Source organism: Phodopus roborovskii, unplaced genomic scaffold (assembly GCF_943737965.1).
Source record: "Phodopus roborovskii unplaced genomic scaffold, PHOROB, whole genome shotgun sequence".
Lineage (NCBI taxonomy): Eukaryota > Metazoa > Chordata > Mammalia > Rodentia > Cricetidae > Phodopus > Phodopus roborovskii.
The window spans coordinates 2,126,197-2,150,334 of NW_026126541.1; the positions used below are offsets into that span (position 1 = coordinate 2,126,197).

The 24,138-nt window shown below is 44.4% G+C and overlaps 1 protein-coding gene across 3 annotated transcripts in view; it reads left to right on the forward strand.

The window, feature by feature from the left end:
• Shtn1 (shootin 1) overlaps positions 1-24,138 on the forward strand; it is a 104,464-nt gene that overhangs the window by 27,735 nt on the left and 52,591 nt on the right. For all 3 annotated transcript variants that reach the window (XM_051199669.1, XM_051199668.1, XM_051199670.1), the window contains exons 4-8: positions 7,908-8,002; positions 12,529-12,697; positions 17,057-17,154; positions 19,408-19,489; positions 23,268-23,362. In XM_051199669.1, the coding sequence (XP_051055626.1) occupies positions 7,908-8,002; positions 12,529-12,697; positions 17,057-17,154; positions 19,408-19,489; positions 23,268-23,362 (539 nt within the window). The remainder of the gene's footprint in view (positions 1-7,907; positions 8,003-12,528; positions 12,698-17,056; positions 17,155-19,407; positions 19,490-23,267; positions 23,363-24,138) is intronic.

The window sequence follows — 24,138 nt, forward strand, 5'->3', positions numbered from 1 at the left end:
AAGTGCTGGGATTAAAGTTGTGCGCCACCACCGCCCTGAAGATTGTTTCTGTTTTTTAAACTACTATCAATAACACTCGGCAGATACTCACGTGTTTATAAAATCTGATTAGTTTCTTAGATTAGTTCAAGGAAAAGGAATTATGCCAGGGATTTATGCAGGGGATTTGGATATATAGCTACCAAACTTCACTACATATTTGTCAATATGCTCTAACAGGCGAGGTCTTATTTCAAGTGTTCTAAATACAGGATGGAGATAGATGCAGTTGGGTAGTATTGCACCTGCCTAGCACTTGGGGGAGGCCCTGGTGTGAGTCTATCAGTCAATCAGTCCGAGGAAGGAGACTTCAGGAGGCAATGAGTATGTCGGTGGCCTCCATGTTGGCAATGGTTTCACGAAGGAATGTTTATACCCCACTGATCACACTGTGCATATTAAGTATATAAACTACTTACACAGCACTTAGACTTCAGTGAAATGGTTAAGAGCAAAGAGCAGTTGGAGTGTTTGAAACTGCTCTCATTCAGTTGTGTCCTTAGAGAAGCAACAATAGTTTTCTTCAGATTTTTACTGTTATTTTTTTTAATGTGACATGAATCTGTTATTTATCCAATAAGTCAGAACATAGCTGATCAGATCCAAAAAGTGTCACACGGGAATATGTCATGGGCTAAGAACCAGACATTGCAAGAAAATAATCCTCTCCCTTGCAAGCTGGACCTTTCAAGATCATTCTGCAGAAATTCTGAAGCCAGGTAACAGGTATTGTCAGAGTCTGCACTCGAGGAGACATTTTACCCTTCTCAAAAATGAAAAACAAACAAACAAAACAGTAAAATGCAGTGGTCAAACCCCAGCAGCCAGCTCTATTTCATCATCCGAGTACAACAAAGCACAGGGCAATCTTGTGGGTATCACTGTCTGTGGAGGACGGAGACTAGGACAGAAATGCGTCTTGTCTGTGGATGCACGGACGACTCCCTCTCATGTCCTCACCCTATCATGCAGGGCCGATGGCATCCGAATGAGCGTACTTGGAAAGCACAAGCCCATGAGTATTGGGGCTAGTTTGTGTGCTTGGATTGTTGAGGGTGGAGCGGTGTGCTGTGTGCAACGGACTGGTTCAGGTTTCTTATGGTTCAGTTTACCACAACATGTTTTGATACAGGAAGGTGGTAGGGATTTGCCTCCTGTGTTCAGTAAGAATGGAAACAACTTTCTCAAGTTGCTTTCGCCTACCATGCCCCTTCAGGAGCGGCTTTTTCCTCTGAATATGCCGATCATTCTACAAGAACTCAGATTAGGACCTGAGAGGACTCATTGAAATGCTAACACAATAGTTGCTATTGTGAGGTGCATTTAGTTTTTACTTTTATTAACCCTGGTTTAGTTGAAGTCCGAATGTCCGGAAGTCAGAATGTGAATTCTTTAAAGAATTATCTTTTGTACACTAATTGTAAGTGTACACATGTGGAGGTCACTCAGGTCATCAAGAATGGTGACAAGCTCCTTTACCCACTGGCCCATCATCCTGCTGACCCCAATGTGAATTCCTTTTTATTTTTCCTCATTTTTTTTTTTTTTTGAGACAGAGTTTCCCTGTGTAACAGTCTTGACAGTCCCAGACTTTGTTGACCAGGCTGACCTTGAACTCACAGAGATCTTCCAGCTCCTCTTCCCAAACACTGGCATCAAAGGCAGGTGTGCACCACCACCACCACTCAGCCAAATGTGAATTCTTTACTCAGTCTTGAGGAGAGAGAATGGGAATAGTGAAGTATGATTTTTGAGGGCTAGGGATGTGTTGCAGTATCTCATTTTAGGCAAGGGGAGTGTTCACCTGGAGGGTTCAGTTGTAGGTTTGGTTTTCTAGTGCCACATTAAAAACTAGCCGTGGTGGCTTATGCCTGCAATCCCAGCACTCGGGGAGGCAGAAGGGCTGCAAGTTCAAGGTCACCCTTGGCTATTTGGTAGAGTTTGAAGCCATCCTATTTCAAGACTCTACCTCAAAGCCAAAGAAAGAGGATTTTTATTTCTTTAAAAGCTGAATGGAGATAAATAGTTCATGGCTTTGAACAGAGGGCAGAATTTGAGATCTGGAAGGGAGCATTCTTCTGGGAAGGAGCCCATGTAGCCTTGAACAGCTTTCTGCGTTAGTAAATCTGGGGTGAATTGCCTTGTTTCTTGAGGACGAAGTGAGAAAAATGTGCATAAGAGAGCTAACCCTGGGCGATAGGGCACTAGGGTGGCAGAAGCCAGCCTGGTCCACAGAGCGAGTTCCAGGACAAGCAGGGCGACCCAGAGAAACCCTGTCTCAAAAAACAAAACAAAATAAACAAGAAAAGGAAAGAAACTCCCTCTCCCCCCCCCTCCGGTGAGCTAGGATTCAGTAAGTACTCAATAAATGCTGCCATGGCCAATCGGGCTGCTGGGGCTGCCGGGTGAAGTCCCGTTGTTAACCCGAGAATGTGGGGATTCTGGGGCTGTATGGATTTGCTTGGCTGCTCTGAATCTCCTCTACCATGCTTACCCACAAGGTCTACCTCTCAAAGTGTGGGAAGATCTGCCCACTGAGGCTTAGGTGAGGGCTCAGGCTTTGCTTAGCCTAGCTTGGCTTTCCTTTCCTAGGGTAAATGCAACTCTGGCCATGGCCGCATGTCCGTCACTGGCCCTCTGCCAGCTCCCCCTTAGCCCTGAGTTTCTCTACACAAAGAGGGAGGCCGTGTGTCCACAGTAAAGTCCCTTCGTGTGCTTGAGGTTGCAGTGGTAGACCCTGGGTTATGATTAAGGCTGCACGTGCTTTCCCACACTAGAGCCTGCTTGGTTCATTTTGTGCCGCATGAAAGCCTGTCTGGGAGCCGAGCCCTTTGGGAGAATGCTTGGCTTGTATGTGGGAGACCCTGGGTTTGATCCTGAAAACCGTATGAGTCAGGCATGGTGTGCATATGTATAATCTAAGCACCCAGGAGGTGGAGGCAGCTGCATCAGGGCTTAAGTTCATCTTTGGCTACACAGTGAGTTTGGAACCCATACAAGAACAGAACAGAATGGAGCAGGAGCAGCAGCAGCAGCAGCAGCAGCAGCCCACCGATGATAGCAGTAGCAACGACAAGGATCTTTTTAAGCAATCTGATGTTGAAGAAAACAGTGTTGTGTTCAGGGCCTGTGCTCCAAAGAGCCTGTGTGTGTTGCCCTATTGTGAGAGGTGGGGCATGAGGCCTTGCCGAAGCAGCAAGATCTTTGGAGCGGACAGCCTCAATTGTAGCAAGTGTTAAAAGGACCATGGAAAACTGGAGTGTCCTAGAATGGGTCTACCTGGGCCTTATCAGTCAGAGCTGCACTTGGAAAGGGTTATTTTACCTCTCTGGGTCCCAGTGTTCTCAGATAAAATGCCAGGATAGCATCTACTTTGTAGGGATGGTTCTGAGAACTCATGGGAACACACATCTTAGGACAAGGCTAGGCACAGCCCGGCTCAGTGAATGATAAGCATTTCTGCAGCAGACCTGGTCTTCACCTTTCCAAACCGAAGGACCTACTTTGTAGGTAGTGTTGCTCTAAGTGCAAGAGAGCCAGACATACATGAACTGAAATCCATGTTTTATAGCTGTGTGTGGTGGTGCATGCCCATGATTCCATGACTCTAAAGCAGAGACAAGAGAGAGGTCTACAGAGCAAATTCCAGGGCTTTTTAATAATAATAATAATAATAATAATAAAATCCTGTTTTACTAAAGCACATATTTTGTAGAAGACAAACATTTTGTTTAGTGGACCCCCCCAAACCCTACAATGTGATACTCTCTCAGGTGCTTACACATAAGAGTACACTATCCTGAAGTCATAGATGAATAGACACAAACTTTGTTAATTCAACTAGACTCTTAGAAATAAGTCAATAGACTTTATTATACATGCGAGTTCCAGAAGCCTTTGAGATGAGGTCTCGTGTGTCTCAGTCTGGCCTTCAACTCCTTGAAGCAGAGAATGACCTTGATTTCTGCTCTTTCTGCCTCGTAAGAGACAGGATTGACGTCATGTACCAGCCCCCCCCCCCCAGCATGCACAGTGCTAGATGCTGGAGGTGGGATCCAGAGCAGACACTATCCACGGAGCCACGTCCCCAGACTTTAAAGGTTTTTCTTATTGGAAAAATTAGAAGATAGATAGTAACATGAGCCTCTCGTATCCATGATCTGGCAGTTGTTAACTTAATTCCTTATTGCTCACATTTTCCTGAGGGCATTACAATGAAGCCAAGGTTAGTCTTTGTATTGCTATAAAATTTACTGGCGATAGATATTTTATTATGCATTTTTGTTTGTTTCTAAAGCACAGCTACAGTCTTAGGGCCCCTTTCTTATCTATGTGTCTTCCTTCCTTCCTTCCTTCCTTTCTTTTTTTTATTGTTGTTTTCTTGAGACAGGCTCTCCCTATGTAGTCCTTGCTGGCCTGGAAATTACTGTATAGATTAAGCTGGCCTAAACTCAGAGATCTGCCTGCATCTGCTTCCTGAGTGCTGGAGTTGAAGGTACATGTCACTGTGCCCGACCTGTTTTTTTCTTTGTTAAACATTGGTTCTTACAAAAATGGTAAAGCATTCAGTGATCATAGATACAAGAAAAATCCCTAATGTTTTTCAAAACCTGGATTCTTTGCAAAGGATGAATACGGCCGGGTCAGATTGCTCAGTGGATAAAGGTGCATGCTTCCAAACCCAAAGACCTGAGGTCAATCTCAGGACTTGCATTGCACAAGAGAAACAACTCTAGCAAGTCGTCCTCTGACCTCTACAGTGCACTGTGGTCACACACACACACACACACACACACACACGTATACTCATGCATAAATATAGCAGAATTAGAACAAAGTGGGGGGAAATAAATTCATACTTTGGAATTAGCTTTGTTTTCTATTGTGAGTCGTGACTTTTTGGATTTGGGAACAAGGCCCTCCATCTGACAGATGTAAATGGCCCTTGTTGTATATTTTTCTTATGAACCCAGGGAGTTGATAAACAGATGTCCATGCCATCAGTTTGCACTGGGTGAGTTTCTCAAAGTTACATGCGATGCGGCGCAGTTTAAAATGTTCTGCACTGTCCCTTCCTGAGAGAGACACCCCTCCCCCATCAGAGTGTACTTGGTGTCTGAAGAAGCAGATTAAACCACAGGACATCTTTTTACAAAATGTTCAGAAAGTAAGGCCTCCTCCTCCTCCTCCTTCTTTGCTGGGCCCAAGCCTCTCGACTGCAGAATGGTTCCCCCCCCCCTTACTTTCATGAGCAAGAATGTTATTGAATAAAAAAGTCAAATTCCTATGAAAAATGTAGAGTGTTTATGTTTTTGTTATGAGAGTAGAAATACCAGATTGTGGCAGAAGATGTCAAGTAGTTAAGGCTAAAAAAAAAAAAAAAAAAATTCAAAGTAATATTTGATGTTGTAAAAATTGTATAGGTTTCTTTTCTCTTTCCTTCACATTTTTGAAGAACCTACCTTGTAAACATAGTGATAAAATGCCAGGAATATTAGGATTTTAAGGAAATAATAGAGCCTATTATTTAAACTACAATATAAAAGGCAATTACATTGATGAAGAGCTACATGGGCTTTGTGTGTGTGAATAAACTTGGCCCGTGTTCAGCTTCTATTTGTTTCTCTGGTATAAACACATATTGTGTGTGATTCCAGTTTAATGGGGACCCGTTTGTATGCCAAGCAGCTGCATTTTAGGACCTATTTCGTGATTTCATAGCTCTCTGAAAATTGGTTCTATTCAGGACAGGAGATAGAAGAGATCAAGGGGGGTGGTGTGGAGGGGGGGGGAAGCTTCAACACACAATCATTTCTTTTCAATTGGAGCCAGAAAGGTTGATGACAACATGACCATTGTGTTATAATGATAAGACCACTAAGGCCTCTGTACCTCTCATCACAGCTTTCACTCCACAGCAGATACAATTTAATTCACTGCTCCGTCAGCAATGCGTCTGACACCATTATGCCGTCTGTCTCCACAGTTATAATCACTGTCCTCTGAGAAATGCAGTTGAAATGATCTTGAACAGTCAAAGAAACTCTCAATTAAGGCTGCCACTTCCAATGTGTCAGATTGTGTCTTATGCACTTGGTACAATTTTCACTTCCAATCCTGTTTATTTACAATGTCTACCAGTAATTACGCTTAACGTGTCATTTAGTGAGGGGGGCCCCTGCCAAGCCGATTGCTGGGTGCTGCGGTGTGCCATTGAGTGTGGGAGTATCTCGAAGTCAATGCCATCAGCAGCTTTTAGGCCCTGATGGGATGCGGCGGTAGCGTTGATAATGCAAGTATCGCGCTCATCAAGTCATAATTAGATGCCACTCAAATGTGCCACTTGTAATAACAGTGTTGATTCATGTTTTTCTCGGTGACTGCAACTACTAATTAGTTAAGTGGTTTTTGGTTGGCCTGCATTTGCAACAGATTATTACCCCTGGAAAAAAATGTCAAGGTTAGAGATGTTTCTGCTTTATGAATTTGAATATTAACATAATAAGAACTTTGGACAGACTTAGGAAGTAATACATTTTTTTTCTGTATTTCATTTAAAAAGAACCCCCCCCCCCCGAGTTTAATCATAATTGCAGGTTAATTAAGCTTAAATGAAGCAAGAGTAATCTGTCTTTGTGTTATATGAGCCCAGGGCTCTTTGCTAACTTTGTTGATTTTCACATTTGGGTGTCCTTTAATTTTTCTTTTCCTTATGCCAAACAAATGGAAGTCAGTCTACATATGCAGGGTTAGGGTTGAGATTCTGAGGGTGGGAAAATTCGTATTTTTTTTTCTTGCTTAATCTTCAAAATACCATTCCAGATCTGAAATAACATGTCTTTAAATCTAAATTTACATAAAGCAGCTACCCCCCCAGAATCTAAAGATTAAAAAATTTTCAAGTGTTGTTAAAATACCAAATAAAATTTGATTTTTCTTCTCCTCCCAATGATATTTTGTTTTGCAATGGACGATTTGTGAGTACCTGTTTTCTCGTCGCATGACTTGTAAGTCTCAGTGCCACGCTTTCCTTACCTGGAGTAGAAGAAACGACAGGAACTAGTTTGTCATTATTGAAGAGGGATATCACAACACTTAGACACTCATCCACGTTATTAGGCAGCCACAAGATCAACTTGGGATTTATGTCTCCTTTATTTCTTATGAGCTCATTTTTCATGTTAAATCCACAAGCTGTCTAGGCTGATCAAAAACTACTGTACTGTGGCTTCTTATTTATTGGAAGCTTGTTTACTTAATGCATGTCTGTTGTCGTGGAAACAGCAACATAAGAAACAGATACTTTAGGGGCAGGAGAGCCAGCTCAGTTGGCAAGCATGAGGACCCGAGTCTGATTCCCAGCACCACGCAAAAAGCCAGGGGTAGTGGTTTGTGTTTGTAATCTCAGCGCCATGGAGACACAGACAGGTGGACTAGCCAGAGGGCTTAGCTGAATCAGCAACCCCCAGGCTGGTGGGGGGGCCCTGCTTTATGGAAACAAGGTGGGTAACTTTTGAGGAATGAACCCCAAGGTTGGCATGTGTACAGGCATGCAGGCTTGCACACATGTTCACACACACACACACACACACACACAAGAGAGAGAGAGAGAGAGAGAGAGACGAAGACTTTTAAAATATGGCATATGCAATCATTGAGAAAGTTCTTACTTTGTGTGTGTGTCTTTCTTTCTACATACACACATTAGATGGGATTTATTCAAAGGCGGCTTCTGAGGAATTTTTAGTCATGGCCAAAGGTCTAGCTGTAGGAAGAATGGAAACATTCTTGGTCATGGGGCAGTGTGTGGGCTTCTGGAATAGTTGACTAACCCTTGAATGCTGAGCCTTTTTCCTCTTCGCCCCTAGTTTCTCACATGGTTATAGAGGAAGTGAATTTCATGCAGAACCATCTTGAGATAGAGAAGACATGTCGAGAGAGTGCTGAAGCCTTGGCAACGAAGGTGAGTCTGTGCAAGCCGTGGGGCTGTGCCTAGGCTTCTGTATTTCAACTCGGTCTTCTACGGGGAGTCTCCTCTCTTGCTTTGTTTCCAAATCTCTGCCCACTTGTCTGCTTTGAGAAGGAGAGGTAAGGTCCTAAGTCCTGGAATGTGATTCTGTAAGCATCTGCCTGCATGGAAAATCCATTTCTGTTATAAAAGTAGACTAGTGTGTGTGTCTGTGTGTGTGTTTGTGTGTGCATGTTTGTGTATGTTTTGTGTGTATTTGTGTGTGCTGTGTTTGTGTATGTTTTGTATTTGTGTGTGTTGTGTGTCAGTGTCTCTGTGTGTGTCTGTATTGTGTGTGTGCTTTGTGTGTGTTTGTGTATGTTTTGTGTTTGTGTATGTTTTGTGTGTATGTTTGTGTGTGTTGTGTGTGTGTGTCTGTGTGTGTGTCTGTGTCTGTGTGTGTGTGCTTCTGTGTCTCTGTGTGTGTGTTTCTGTGTGTCTGTGTGTGTGTTTCTGTGTCTGTGTATGTGTATGTGTGTTTCTGTGTGTGTGTGAGTGTGTATGTGTTTGTGTGTGTGTGTATCTGTGTGTGAGTAAGTGTGTGTGTGTTCCCAGCATTGGGCCCCTTTGACCTTGGAGGAGTAGTCCATGAGGCAGACTGTTAGAGTAGTCTTTCCCACCATCTGGCACGTGCTTACACTTCGAGACTGGCCTGGTGGGTGCTGCACACACAGCCCTGAGCATTTTCTGCTGGAGTCTGATGAAAGTCAGCCCCAGCCTCACATTTCAGGTGGTTATTTGTGGAAGCAGAGGGAGGGCATGTGGAAGGTGACCTCCATCGCGCCACTGATTGCCTCTAGCTGATGATTTTACCAAGTGTGTAATTTTCTATATTCTGTCTCATCAGAATTACATTATTATTAAAGAATGTTTTTATCTCTGTCTTATGTATTTTGGGTAAAAAGCGTCCATCAGAAAATGGATTACAGCAATTTCCAACCAAATTTCATTAGTAATGCTGGTTGTATCTCCACTACCCCCATACCACTCACCTTCAAAGTATTTCTTTGGATGTGACTGAAGTCCCACTATTGATAAATAGATAAATAAATAAATGTACTTAATTTGTATGCATTAGCAGCGTGCTTGCTAAAGGTATCTGCTTAATTGTTTGCATAATGACACTGCACCAGGATTCATAAGATACGGAATCAGAGCTTAACTAGGAACATGAATTTCCCCGTGTAGCTTCCATCCTGTCTAATGCACGCACAACATTATGGGTGGCTGCTCTGAGGACACTGATAGAGCGGGCTGGCTCACGTTGCTTCCACTGGCCCTCACGTCCCAGTGTTTCTGTCCATGATTCTGGATGCTCTTTCCATTCCCTTCACTTCTTCTGGGATGAGTGAAGAAGCAATGTGTTTGAACCAGGGTTGGTTCCTCGGAACCTTTCCAGTGCCCAAGGGTGTCTCTGTGTCATATGCATTCAGATGGACACACTCTTGCCTCTTAGGACGGTAAGAGTGTATGGAAAGCGAGCACATGAACGCTTGTCTTATTTCTGGCTGCGTCGTTTGGGACATATGTGACTCTGAGCAGGCCAGTGCTGTGCTCTGGTCATCTCATCTAGATGACAGGCAGACAGTGTTGACAGCAGAGAGTGGTGTGTGTGTGTGTGGGGGGGAGGGTGCCTCCTTCTTCTTCATGATGCTCTGCGATTGGCGGTCCAAACATAGCTTTCTTTCAACCTTATTTTATCTCCTCTTTTTTAAAAAATTATTTTATTTTATGTTCATTGGTGGCTTGCCTGCATGTATGCATGTCTGTGTAAGGGTGTCAGATCTTGCTGTTACAGACAGTAATTAGCTGCCATGTGGGCGTTGGGAATTGAACCCCGATCCTCTGGGAGGAGCAGTCAGTGCTGCTCTTAACCACTGAGCCATCCCTCCAGCCCCATCTCCTCTCTTCCTTTGTATTTTGTGTGTATGTGATGATGGGCATGCATGCGTGTGTGTGTGTGTGTGTGTGTGTGTGTGTGTGTACCTGTATCTGTAGCTCAGGGGTCACCTCAACTTTGGGCCTTTTCCTCTATCCCTTTTGGCCTAATATTTAGAGACAGGGTCTCTCACTGAACTTGGAGCCTGCCGTTTTAGCCAGTCTGGCTGGACGGCAAGTCCTGGGACTTGCCTGTCTCCACCTCTCCTGCCCTGGAGTCACGGTCGCGGTCCACTCTACCTGGTGTTTTACACAGGAGCTGAGGGCCAAAACTCAGCTCTTGATGCGCTTCCCGCCAGCACTTTACTCCCCAGTTCTGTCTCTCCAGGTGCCTTTCTTGTTTTAACCAGTGACTTTGGTGAGAGACTTTGTCCCTTTGAGCTGTAATTGTCTTATGTTAAGCATCAGGGTTTTCTGAAGACAATCCCATAGCCATGGTGTGGTGTCGGCATTAGTATAAGGCAAACCTGCCATGTGACAAGTGGTTTATCCCTGCTCATCGGTCACCGGGCTCCCTGTCCCCTAAGCGTATTTTTAATAACGGGTCCCTTAGTGCACGGCATTTGTCTCCTGATTTATAAGAAGTCTTTTGTAAAGTAGATATTTATTTGGTTTGTTTTTGAGGATGTGTGATGAACTCTTGGGACTTGAAAAAAAAAAAACAGACTAAAAGTGGAGTTTTGGGGCATGGGTGGGGTGGCTGGAGTGTTTGTTTGATGCTCTTCCAGAAGACCCACGTTCAGTTCCCAGCGCCCACATTAAGCAGCTTATAGAATCCCAGTAGCAGGGAGGGGATGGGATACCCTCTTCTGGCCTTTGTGGGGACATGTGATCTTGTGCACATACCTGCATAGATAAATGCACACAATATTAAAAAAAAGAAATATTTTTGTTGTTGTTGTGTTTTTTTTTTGTTTGTTTGTTTAATTTTTTTTTTTTTCTACAGACAGGGTTTCTCTGTGTAGTCCTAGCTGTCCTGGTACTCACTCTGTAGAGCAGGCTGGCCTTGAACCCACAGAGATCTGCCTGTTTCTGCCTCCAAAGTGCTGGGATCAAAGGTGTGAGCTTCCACCGCCAGGCCAAATGGAACGTTCTCATGGTACAGTTTGACCTTGTCAATTTCTCACAAGTGTGGCTCCTCCGTTTTGGTTGGTTAGTGACAACGTATTTGAAGCCATGTGATCCAAAGCTATTTGGTTTATTCCCCTTGTCACTGCAGTGTGCCCAAGGTGACCACCATGTAAATTTCCGTATGGCGATGAGTTCAGGTAGTGTAGCGTGAGGGCAAGTTTATGTGCCTCGGGAGTTAGAGAAGTCTCAATTGAGTGGTGCAGGATCACCTCTATCTACAGCCAGACAAAGGACGATGAGATCCTTTCCCTGAATTCCTCAAAAACTATCCGCGTATGATGCACTGTGATTCATAGTTCCTCTTTCAAAGGAGGAGAAAGGTCTGTCACTTGCTGTGGGATTTTACCCCTTCTACTCTCAGTCCTGGAGGATGGTGGTAACACCTCCTAGGGCCAGACTTGCAGAAACTCTTTTTTTTCCAGGGTCCATGTTTCTAGAGAAAAGATCTGATTGGTTAACCATGGGTCGTGTGCACTAATTCTGGCGGATTGTCTGTGGCCAATGACATTGTCTTCCCACAGAAGCCAGGTGAACAGAAGAGAATGGAGCTGGGAAAACAGACCTGTATTCAGTATTCTCAGCACAGCATCAAATAGAAAATTTGCTTGAAATAAAGCAGTTTTTATTAAGACTATTAATGGCTAGAAATGTTGATATTTTATCTAATTTTTATGTTCCTTCCTATCTTCCTCTCTCTCTCTCTCTCTCTCTCTCTCTCTCTCTCTCTCTCTCTGTGCGTGCGTGCGTGTGTTCTATGAATGTGGCTGTTTTCATGCCATAACCAGTATGTGTGTGTCAGGGAACAACTTTGGGGAATTGGTTCTTTTTCTCTACCCTGAGTTCTGGAAATGAACCACAAAGGCTAGAAGAGGGTATTCAATCCCCTGCTGCTGGGATTCAGGTCCTCAGGTTTAAGCACTTTTGCCCACTAAGCTATCTGGCCAGCACCTGAATTCCTTGTATTTCCTTTTTTAAAATTTAATTTTATATGCATCGGTGTTTTGCCTCATTCAGGTCTGTGTGAGGGTGTCAGATCCCATGGAACTGAGTTATAGACAGTTGTGAGTGGCTACGTGGTTGCTGGGAATTGAACCCAGATCCTCTAAAAGAGCAGCCAGTGCTCTTAACCACTGAGCCATCTTTTCACACCCTCATTGTATTTCATAATATTTATAGCCAGTACTTCCACTTGCAGCTGCTGTAACCCAAGAATGAGGCCTCACTTAAAGTAATATACTTAATATTAAAGCATGGGTGTGATTTATTTATTGACTGAATTTAGCCGTTACATTCTATCTTGGATGTTAGTGTGTATGTAAGACAAAAATACACTTAATTCCTTTGTCTGAAAGATCCAAGATACTTGTTTGACTGCTGATAATAAAATGACCACTTTTCTATTTTATTTTTAGCTAAACAAAGAGAATAAAACACTGAAAAGGATCAGCATGTTATACATGGCCAAACTGGGACCAGATGTAATCACGGAGGAGATAAACATTGATGATGATGACCCCGCCACTGACACGGATGGCACAGTAGAGACCTGTGTGTCAGTCCAGTGTCAGAAGCAAATCAAAGGTGAGATTCCACTGTTTCGACCGAGTATGGCTTCTGCCAGGACAAGGCTTCATGTTTCTGTGAGCACATCAGCACCTCAGGAGGGAGTCTGAAAATACATGGGGCTTGGGAGTTGGTTTGGTGGTTAAGAGGACTTGCTGAGCAGGTATGAGGGCCTGAGTTCAAATTCCCGGCCTTCACATGAAAGCCTGCGTGGATGTACATGCCTGTAATACCAGAACCAGGGGGCGTGGTCGCAGAAAGATGACTGGGGTTTGCTAGCCAGCCCGTCTAGTTAGTACCCTAGCAAGCTCCAGGCTTAGTCCAAGACCCTGCCTGTAAGGAGTAGGTTTTTCTGCCCGCCGCCAGTCTTGTCCCACTGCCGCGCCAGCCCCAATTAACACACGGAGACTCTGTATTTGATATAATGCTGTTGGCCAGTTACTAGTTTCTTATTGGCTAGCTCTATCTTAAGTATTAACCCATTTCTGTTAATCTAAGTATTTCCACATGGTCTCATCTTACCAGAGAGAGGGGCCGGCGTTCTGCTCTCTCCATGTCTTCCATCTTGACTCCTCCTTACTCCTTCCTCTCTCCTCCTTGTCTCCTAGTCCCTCCTATCTTCCTTTCCTATTGGCCAACAGTGCTTTATTCATTAACCAGTATGAGAAACATATTTACAGAATGACATCTCCCATCACCTGTCCTAGGAGGGTAAGGCACAGAGTGACAGGGCAGGACTACTGGCGTCATCCTTGGGCCTTTGTACACGGGGGTGTAGGCATGTGTGCCCGTACACACGTGAGCACACGTACACCATGCACACACACTGAAGTAATTTTGGAGAGTATCTATGCCTGGGTCTTACCACCACAATTAATTTTATCCAGGGGAGCCTGAGTGAGAGTCGCAAGAGTGTCCCTCTCTCTCGCTTGGTGGGTTGCTTTCATTTTTGGAATGAGGCATCCTCAAAAGTGTGGTGGTCTGGCTGAAAATGTGAGTTACCATACCTTTAAGAGCTTGGATCATGCTTTGCTTTTACTTTTTAGATTTTGTTTTATGAGTGTGGCTGTTTCACTCGCATGCAGGCGTGTCCACCATGTGCATACAGTGTTAGGTCACAACCATGGTTTACACTATCTCTCACTTTGCTGGTGGTATAGCAGAGAGATCATCATGGGTAAAGCCCAAGATTCAGTCCCCAGCACCAAAGTTTTGTGTGTGTGTATGAGAGAGAGAGAGGGAGAGAGACAGACAGACCAACAGACAGAGAGGAGAGAGATACAGAGAGACACAAAGACAGAGAGACACAGAGACAGAGAAGAGACAGAGAGAAACAGACAGACAGACAGTTTAGCCAGTACCCTGTATGTATTTGGGTCTCTGTTGTAATCATTGGAAAAAGATCTTTTGTTAAGATGGTGGAAAACACATCCTGGTTCAATAACACGTGTGGCTTGGTACATGTTCAAAAACTGGGCTTATTATTTTCCTGGGTGATACAATCTCAGGTGGGAATGTTAGGACTTCCTGACTCCCCTGGCAAAGTAGCAGCTTCTGGTTAGCAGGGAGAGGGGGGTGTCAAGGGCTCCCGCTGCCCATTGTTCTCCCTTCTGAGTCTTGAACAATATGGTTTCATGTTCTTCCTTCTGGAATTAGTCAGCTGATGGAGAGAGTGACTTAGAGCTGAGTTCGCACAAAAAAAAAAAAAAAAAGAAAGAAAAAGAAAAAAGAAAAAATTAATTCAACTTATAAATAGTGATGTAACGGGTTTCTCATTGCCCTTGGAGAAGGGTAAGAATTGAAAGGCTGTTTAAAAAAACAAAGCTGGCAGAGCATGGGCCAGAGTGAGCAGAAGCTTAAGTAAGGAGCCTGTGTGAGTCAGGGGTGCTTTCAGACCAGGCAGTGACAAGATCCCAGAAGTTTAACCCGTTGTGGTCACAGTTGCTAATGTGTTCTGTCCTTGCAACATAACTTCCATTAAATCAGAAAAGTAGATGATGAGACAGAACACTCCCAACCCTGGAGAGGAAAGTGCCCTGTTTACATTTTCAAGTCAAGATCTCTGCCTCCTTCACACTCTGAAACTCCAGGTTAACTATACAGTTGTCTGTTTATGTTATGGGTTGTGACCCCCTTTGCAGGTCAAGTGACCCTTTTACAGGGGTCTGCCTGCTGAGCCATCTTGAAGGCCTAAATACTTAATCAAATGGAGGCAGTACCCATACCCACATTTAATCCTATTAAAAATTTTATGCTTTTAATAAATGTGTGTTATATTTTATTCTTGAATTAGTTTAACAAGTCATTTTCATTACAGTTAAAAGATTACAATGTCGTTGCAACAAAGTTGCTCCTAAGACCACAGAAAACAGATACTTACATTATGATTTGTAACAGTTGCAAAATTACGGTTATGAGGTAGCAGTGAAAATAATTTCCTGCAGGGGGTCACCACAGTATGAAGAACTGTATTCAAGGGTCTCAGCATTAGGAAGGTTTAGAATCACTGGCGTTTACCTTGTTTTATGTCAAGAGCCTGTGGCCATTTTGAAATAGCAGAGAATTTGATACAATTTGTCTCTGCTGAAAGCCTATAAAACTTTTTTTTTTAAACTTTTAAAATGCTAGATAGTATTTCAGAGTGTGATTTTTTTTTTTTTTTGGTAGATTGCAAATAAAATTCATTTTGGTCCCTTTAACACAGTGACATTATTGAGACTACCCTGTGTAAGTTCCTGTGTGGCTGGGTTGGGCTGGGTGTGGCATTTCCATGGTCCTTTCTTTCCCTTTAATTGTCCATTAACCTTGACTACAAACTGCATTTTCCATTCTTTTGGCCCAGATCCATATCTTCCCTTAAAAATAAATTTATTTCATGTGCAGCCATTATGGAAATCAGTACAGAGGTTCCCCCCCCCAAAAAAAAAAAGAAACTAAAAAATAAGGAGAACTACCAGGTGCCCCAGTTTCGAACAAACCCAAGGGGCCCTGCATCCGTTACAGAGACTCCAGTATCTGTGTCTACTGCTGCTATATTCATGACAGCAAGGAAGTGGAGTTAGCTGTCCATCAACAGATGAATACACAAGGACAATGTGCTATACACACACAATGGGATTTTATTCAGCTGTAAAGGGAAATGAAGTTACTGGCTGGCCATATGGCTTTGGGGTAGAGTGCGTGCTGTGCAAGATGGACAGGGTAACATGTTTCTGTAATTCCAGCATTCCTAGTACCTGAGAGTCGGAGACAGGTGCATCCCCAGCTCAAGGGCCGATTAGCCTGGCCTGCTCATGGGTAAACCGCTACCAACCTTGGCTCAAACAGGTTGGAAGGTGCAAACCTACACCCTGAGTTCTATGTGATTTCTACATGTGTGCTGGCATGTATATAACTTGCAGTCACACCATGAACATGCACACATATGTACATGCAACAATAGACAGGAAAATGAAATTATGGATTGTAGAAAAAAGAATGTGACGGGAAATACTACTTTAAGAGAGGTGAGCAAGGCCCAGACGAGAAAATACCACGTGTTCCTGTCTCATTTATGGATCCTAGCATCTCATTTTTATCTTTGTGTGTTTGTAAGGGAAGGAGTGTGGGCAGATGGCATAAAATTACAAAGAGGTCCATGAGGGGGGTAAACAATGCCTTAAGGAGGGCGGTGCTGAGAGGCTCAAGGGGAGCAAGTGGTTGTGGTGAGCTGCCTTTGCAGGGTTACTGTCAGGGCTAGCCAAGCAGCCCTGGGTTCATACCTGAGGGGGGATGGGGGAGGGGGAAGGGTGTGTGAACTAAAGAAAAGCTAGCCAAAGACAGTAATGGAAGGACAGAGACACAGAATAAAATCAGGAAGGCAGATGCAGTTAATACTGAATCACCACGTTCTTCACCACTTTTATACATCTTAACCAAGAAGGGGAACATGGTACGGTTTATATGCAGCGAGCAAACATTTCTTCCTTCTCTAATGGTTCAGTAAACACATCTTAGATCCAACCTCTCGATACCTTGCCTTGAGGGTCAGGAATAAACACACCTTACATTCAACTTCTTGTTCCCTAGTCTGTTGTTATTTAGAATAAGACAGCCAAGGCCAAGATTGAACGTCCTACTGTAGCCACGTCTTAGACCTTTAGGTCTTATGATTTGCCGAGGACAGCTTTGAACTCTCTGCCCTTGAGCCAAGATGGGGTGCGGCATCTTATGGGCACCTTGACAAGTCAAGTGGGGTAGGGGAGGGGGCATGAGTGGGTGGGCGGGGCACAGAGAATCAACCAAAACAAAAGATGAGTGAAAACTCCCTAAGGAAGCCTGTTACTTTGCTAATTGAAAAGTAAAGTTTATTTTAAATCCCTTCCTCTAAAATTGCAGAACTCCGAGATCAAATTGTGTCTGTCCAAGAAGAAAAGAAGCTGTTAGCCATTGAGCTGGAAAATCTCAAGAGCAAACTCACAGAAGTGATGGAGGAAGTACGTACCTCAGGCCTGAGAGGCCAAGCCCTTGGCGTTTAAACTCATGGCTTGCTAAATTACAAACTTGCTGCTAAAAGCAAATCTGAGTTGGGTGGTGGTGGCCTATACCTTTATTCCCACACTTGGGAGGCAGAGGCAGGCAGATCTTTGTGAGTTCGGGGCCAGCCTGGTCTACAAAGTGAGTTAGTTCCAGGACAGCCAGCGCTACACAGAGAAACCCTGTCTCAAAACAAAACAAACAAAAAACTAACTTTATACTAGTACCATGTGTCAACTTTCATTTCAACCTCCCTTTCAGTCATTCATAAAATGTACAGAAAGCAAGATCAGGATCACTCCCCAGCTTAGCCAATCAGGCTGCGAGGTCAGGCTGCGAGGTGTGGGGTACACATTGTTACCCACTTTGATTGATAGGAGGCAAGTTTGTTAGAATGGTGACTCCTGCCTCAGGTCACATACTCTGCTGCCCGGTGAAGGAAGATGAGAGTAGAGTTCAGTGTTCAACTGAAGGCGAGGGTGTAAAGATTTCACTGGACCCACGATAAATGACAAATCGGTGTTTGTCAGGGAACACTCACACAGATAATAATAAAGACCCGATTGTCTCAGAACCCGAGCAAGAGAAGCCAGCCACACCTCATGTCCACTATTTCAACTTCTGGCCCCCGAAGCCACGCCCAAAAAGCTGTGGCCACTATTACTGATTCAAGGCAAGACCTGGCTATAGCCAGCCAGCTTAGTGGGGGATGGGCTGCTGCTATGTGTACTTCCCACAGAACAGGAGAGAGGTCAAAGGGTGATTTGGGAGAACGTTTTTATCTTGGGCCGCCTGTGAGCATGGGGCCCTGCTCAGTTATCTTCTGTTTGTAACAAGGTTTCAAGGATGTGTCTTCACAACCTTGATTAAATAGGTGTCCGTGGGTCTCAGAGTCTATAGTTCAGTTTCTCAGCCAGTGTCTGCCAGCATTTCGGCAGCCCCAAGTGTCCTGAGTGAGCAGTCTCACCTGGTCAGCTACCTTCCTGCATGCATTGTCGCACACAAAGGCTGGGCAGCCACGCCCTCCTGCCTCCCTACCGTATGGAACACAGTAATAATGGGGGGGGGGCAGTCTTGGGAGGGATTTCCCTGTTGGACTTTGCATGCCACTTGCCAACCAAAACCAAAACCAAAAAAAAAAAAAAAGAGGGAGAGATTTATTCGAGAGAAACAGTCCATGAACTCTCTGGAGGTTCTGATGATGGACCCCAGGCTGTGTTAAGAGCCTGTGCTGTAGTTTGCTTCTTGAGTGTAAGTACAGAAGAGGAGAGAGGGGAACACATTGTTACCATCTGCTCAGCCTCTTAGAGGTGTTGCTAGAAGACAGTTGGGGTTGTTTTTATTCTCACTGTTGTGAACATCTAGAAAAAAATGGAGCAGAAGACAGTGGTCTTGCACACATCTGCTCAGCTGGCCAATGGTCACAGTAAAATGCGATGCAGGGACCCCCCACAGCTGGCTCTTCAGTCCATGCCCAGGCTCCCCAGCAGCTGCTGCTCCGAACGTGGTGATTAGCATTCCCGTGTGTGTACTTACCTGCTTAGAGGGGTTCAGGGCATTCTGAGTGATTTTAGAATCTGTAAGTATAACCTGTCTTTTAAAATTCAGCACAATGCATGTGAGATGGATCTACCTTGACCTGGGTAGCTTTACAATAAAAACAAACAAACCGACAACAAAACAAAACAAAAACTGCTCTATGGTATTCGTTCCTATTAATTGGTGTTTGAAGTTATTTCAGGAACTTAAGTTTGGGAGAGAATATCACAGATATACTTTATTAGGCCAAAAGTCATCCAAGTTTAAAGTTATCTTCTTAAAAATGTATAATATGTGCTTCCTTCAAATGCAATTTTGAAGTTCAAGCTAAAACCTAAAGTTGACTACTTATCGACCTGTTAAATGATAGGTGTGTTTTGTGGGTGATCACAACATGGATTTTTGCATTGAAAATATCCGAGGGTGACATACTATCCTGTGTCCTAGGGCCTGATGGATGTCAGTTGAATAAGTAAATGAGCGGAGCTCAGTTGTGCCTTGAAGTTCCACAGAACTTTCTTTAATGCTCTTAAAGAGCTGATGGGCATTGCCACTTAACAACAGAACTATATTGAAAGCCGGACAGCTACTTGAGGGTCTCTTGTTGCCATACATCTTATTTACAGTTTTGGGTGTTTTGTTTCTTTTTTCTTCTCCACATCTTACATTTGTAGGTAAATAAAGTTAAGCAAGAAAAAGATGTTTTAAATTCAGAAGTCCTTGAGCAGAGGAAAGTCTTAGAAAAATGCAACAGAGGTATGTCTTTTCAGTCTTTATTTTCTCCAACACATTGTGCTTTACGTATATCTGGTGCCTCTTTATGCCTGTGCCTAGAGCTGAGGTTTTTTTCCTAGGCTGTGTTTTGCTTATTGGTGACTCTCTCTTGTGTCTATTATTTCATCATCAGTGAGGACATTTGGAAGGGGTTTCTACCCAGGTATGAGGGCATGCACCTTTAATCCCAGCACTTGGCAGGTAGAAACAGATGGATCTCTTTGTCTACATAGTGAGTTTCAGGCAGGGCAGAGCTACACAGTGAGACCCTAACCCCCTAGGGTCCTGTAATCCTAGCACTAGGGAAATAAGAGACAGGAAGGTTCCTGAAAAAGCCTAGAGGAGTCAATGTACATCAGATTCAATGAGAGACCCTTTTTCGAAAACAATAGATAGGTAGATAGCTAGCTAGCTAGATAGTAGGTAAATAGATAGATAGATAGATACATAGACAGGTAGATAGATAGTAGGTAGATAGATAGTAGGTAGGTAGATAGATAGTAGGTAGATAGATAGTAGGTAGGTAGATAGATACATAGACAGGTAGATAGATAGATAGTAGGTAGATAGATAGTAGGTAGGTAGATAGATACATAGACAGGTAGATAGATACATAGACAGGTAGATAGATAGTAGGTAGATAGATAGTAGGTAGATAGATAGTAGGTAGGTAGATAGATACATAGACAGGTAGATAGATAGACTAATTGATAAAAACACCCAGTATACGTACACAAAAGTGGATGTACAAGGACACACACTTCAAGTACACACACCACACACACTGCACTAAAAAAAGTTAAATAAAATCTATTTCCCTTGAGGGATTTGGAGCTAACCAATTTTGAAACTGCAAACCTGTAAACTTCTGTCCTATGTGTATTGTGGGACCATAACTATTTTTTGCTTACCCCTTTAGCATTTATAGGATTGATGGGCTAGTTAGTAAATCTGAATCTAGGAGAGCTTCAGAAAGCTGCATACACATGAAAACATTTTACATTAGAGGATACTGAAAACTGGCCAGTGGCACACACTTTAATCCCAGCACTGTGGAGGCAGAGGCAGGTGGATCTCTATGAGTTCGAGGCCAGCCTAGTCTACAGAGTGAGTTCCTGGCCAGACAGGGATACATATTCAAACTCTGTTTTTTTAAAAAAAAGATTGTCCTGACCCTCCTTGCTTTGGGGTCTTGAATACTTACTCTTTGTGTCTGAAATATGACTCCGGGCCTCTAGTGGCCAACACAGCAAGGGATTCATACCCATTGAGATGAGTTACATAAAAACAAATCTAGTGACGAGGAGAACGGGACGCTGCCTTTTCAGGGAGATGTTTCCAATGGACACTTCTAAAGAAAATGCCACGTTATTTGGTCAGCATCTCATGCTTGCTGTGGAACTCTGCAGGAGTCTCATGGGCACTGCTTCTGACGTTAGAGTTGAGTGCAGAGAGTGATGCTGGGTGTAGCTCTACAAAGATCACTGATGGAGAGGACCGTGAGGGCCTTATCAGTCTACTGTGTGGTGCTATCACAAACTACACAGGCCTAGAGACCTTGAAGTGAATATAGGTTCTCAGCTTCAGCTATTATCCAGAAGTATGACGTCATCATCTGCTTAACTTTGGGGTGGCCTCCTTGATGGAGGTCATACCACGGTGATGACATCACCGTCATGGTGGGAGAGAGAGAGGGACTGGACTGGTTGGTTTGTTTGTTTTTTTGTAACACACTCTACTGATCAGCACAGGAGTTTTGACCTGCTCCATTTCCAACCTGGGCCGGTTCACCCCTCCTTCGGCAACCTGGTAGCCCCCCACTCCCCGAAGGTTCACCGTGTTGATGCCAAACTTAGTGTGGACAGCTGATCGGCATAGCACAGTAGGGCCCAGAACTCCTGGACTGAAGCGATCCTCTTGTCTCAGCCTCCTGAGTAGCTGAGACTACAGGCTTAAGCTACCACGCCTGGTGTAACCCACTCTAGTGAGGACCAACTTCATCATGCGAGTAGCTTTAATTCCCTCCCAGGCAGCGCCTGCATATCCTACTACCCAGCAGTATGACCCCTGTTAAGGTCTCTGCACCTCTTAATGCTAACGCCGGGGACCAAACTCGCACATGTGTACACTGGAGGCCGCGCCCAGACAACAAGAGCAGAGGGTTAATGTGTCCCTTGTTCTCCCTTTGACCTGCCCCCAAGGCACTCGGTTTGTGGACGGGACTTCCTGCTGCCTCTCATCCTTACTGGCTAGAGTTTTTGAGGAAAAGGAGATGGGTGAGACTTGAGTGTATGCAGCTTGCATTCTCCGCGTACTGTGTAGAACGGGAGCTCACCACATGACCCTTGCCTTCAGGAAGCCCCCTATCTGGAAAGAAATGGGGATATGTGACCATGCCACCAGGACTAGACTGGGTCCTTTCAGAATCCAAGTCAAAGGGACCTAGACACAGGAAAATTAACTTTTTATTATAGTGTTCTGGGCCGATCGTCCCTGCCCAGGGCTCCAGATACTCATGGTCTTCATTGTTCTCTTTGTGAAATTTCTTTTTTTTTCTTTCTTTCTTTTTTTTAAATAGGTTTGAAAGTCATTTAGCCCTCAGGGACCTATAATTCCCAGCACAAACCGCCACTTACATTACTTTACTTGAGTTAGACTATTCTGCTTCTGTCTGAGGAGGCAGTCGTTTACGGGAGAACAGAGCTTGAAATTCTATGTCATTACACAGCAAACCCATCCTTAGTCAGTTAGGACTGAAGTGCCCAGTGGAACAGAGTGTGAAAGCAGCCATTAAGAGTGTCTTGGCGGGAGTTTATTGATATGACTCAGCTCGGAGCAGTGCTCTTCAGCAGCGGCCTGTCTGCATTGTGCCCAGTTCCTAATGGCGTCACGGCTCCCAGCACCCTGCCCACACAATTCTTTAACAAAGTAGGCCACATAATGTCGGAAGCAGCGGAGACTGCATGCTGTGTTTATTTGACAGGACCTTTTCTACAGTAATTCTTCTTTTTTTTGGGGGGGGGATGCAAAGGGAGGGGTGGGGTCTCGCTATGTAACCCTGACTGGCATTTTACACATATCTGTCATGTGTGTCCTGCCCTGTGAAATGCCCGTGATGTGCTTTGTGTCTGTGGTCTTTTAAAGACAGAAAGGACTGGGCTGGAGAAGATGGCTCAGGGGCCAAGAGCACCTTTGTCTTCTTTGCAGAGGACCCAGGGTTCATCTCCAGCACCCACATGGTGACACACAAGCAAGGGACCTGACACCTTCTGATTTCACGCGTGTGCCACACAGACTAACATGTGGGCGATGCATTTGTACACATAAGATAACATTTAGGAAACGAGAGATGCATTCACGTTGCTTATTTGAAAGCATGCATCTTCCCTTATGTTTGATTTCACAGTGTGACTTTGTCGGCACAGTGGCATCGCTTGTGTTGTGTTTTACTGGTCCTTTGGTGTCTCCCCAGTAGTACCAAGAACATGCTTGCCACCATGTCTCCGTTTGTGTCCTCCCCCACCCCCCACGACTTGCTCTTTCAGGATGTACGTTAGTCGTCGAGTCTAGGGGCGTGAATGGTTTTAGATCTTTTTCCATTCACGTTGCTAAAGTGCCCTCCGTAAAAGCGCATCAACTCCACAGCAGCCAGGGACAGATGAGGTCGGCCATCCATGTGCCTTGGGAAGAATCTCTTCCACACGCATTGCTGGTAATCTGCTCCACCTGTTGCCCCTGTCCTTTTTTCTGTTCCCTCAAGTGTCGGTGCTGGCAGCCGAAGAGTATGAGGAGCTGCAGGTGAACCTGGATCTGGAGAGAGACCTTCGCAAGAAGGCGGAGTCATTTGCTCAGGAGGTGGGTACGATGCACAAACCGGGTGGCCTTTCAGAGCGCCCTGGGGTGAAGCAAGCTGAGTCAGTCAGATAAGCCCCAGCTCTCGTGGCCTAATAGGTTTGCAGTAGTTATTGTATAGTTTGTTAGGACCTAGAAGAGAGCCATTTGACACATCCCACCACAGATGACAAGTGTTTAAGGAGATGGGGAACGTGGTGACTTAGATCTAAGACTTACAGCTTACACACACACACACACACACTAGGTGGGAGCTGCGTCGTGTGCCATTAGGTTTTCTGAAGTCAGAGGACTAGACATAGGTTGAGAGTGTGCCGTGTTTATCACTGCGCACAACCTCAGAGCTGTCCTGGCCATCTTAAGGCTGCACCTCCACTATGTGTAAAACAGATGTCCCTGTAAAAGGAATGGGGGGGGGGGGGAGAGGAGATTTTAGAATCCAAAGGAACGTGTTTGAGTGAACGCACAAGCGAGTATAGAGGATAGGAATCAACGTCACTACCCACTTTGGTTTCTGAGGCAGGATCCCTGACTAGCCTGGGGATTGCTCACGTGGTAGGCCAGCTGACCGATGAGTCCGGAGAATCTGCGTTTCCAGAGCTTCAATGATGAGCGCGCACCATTGTGCCCGATTTTTTTTTTTTTTTCATGGGTTCTGGGGAATTAAACTCAGTTTTCCATATTTGCACTGTAAACACTTTACAAACTGAGCTATCCCCTGCCCCCAGCCAAAACAGAATAATTTCTAATATAAGCATAGGCAGTAGAGTGCTGTGCAG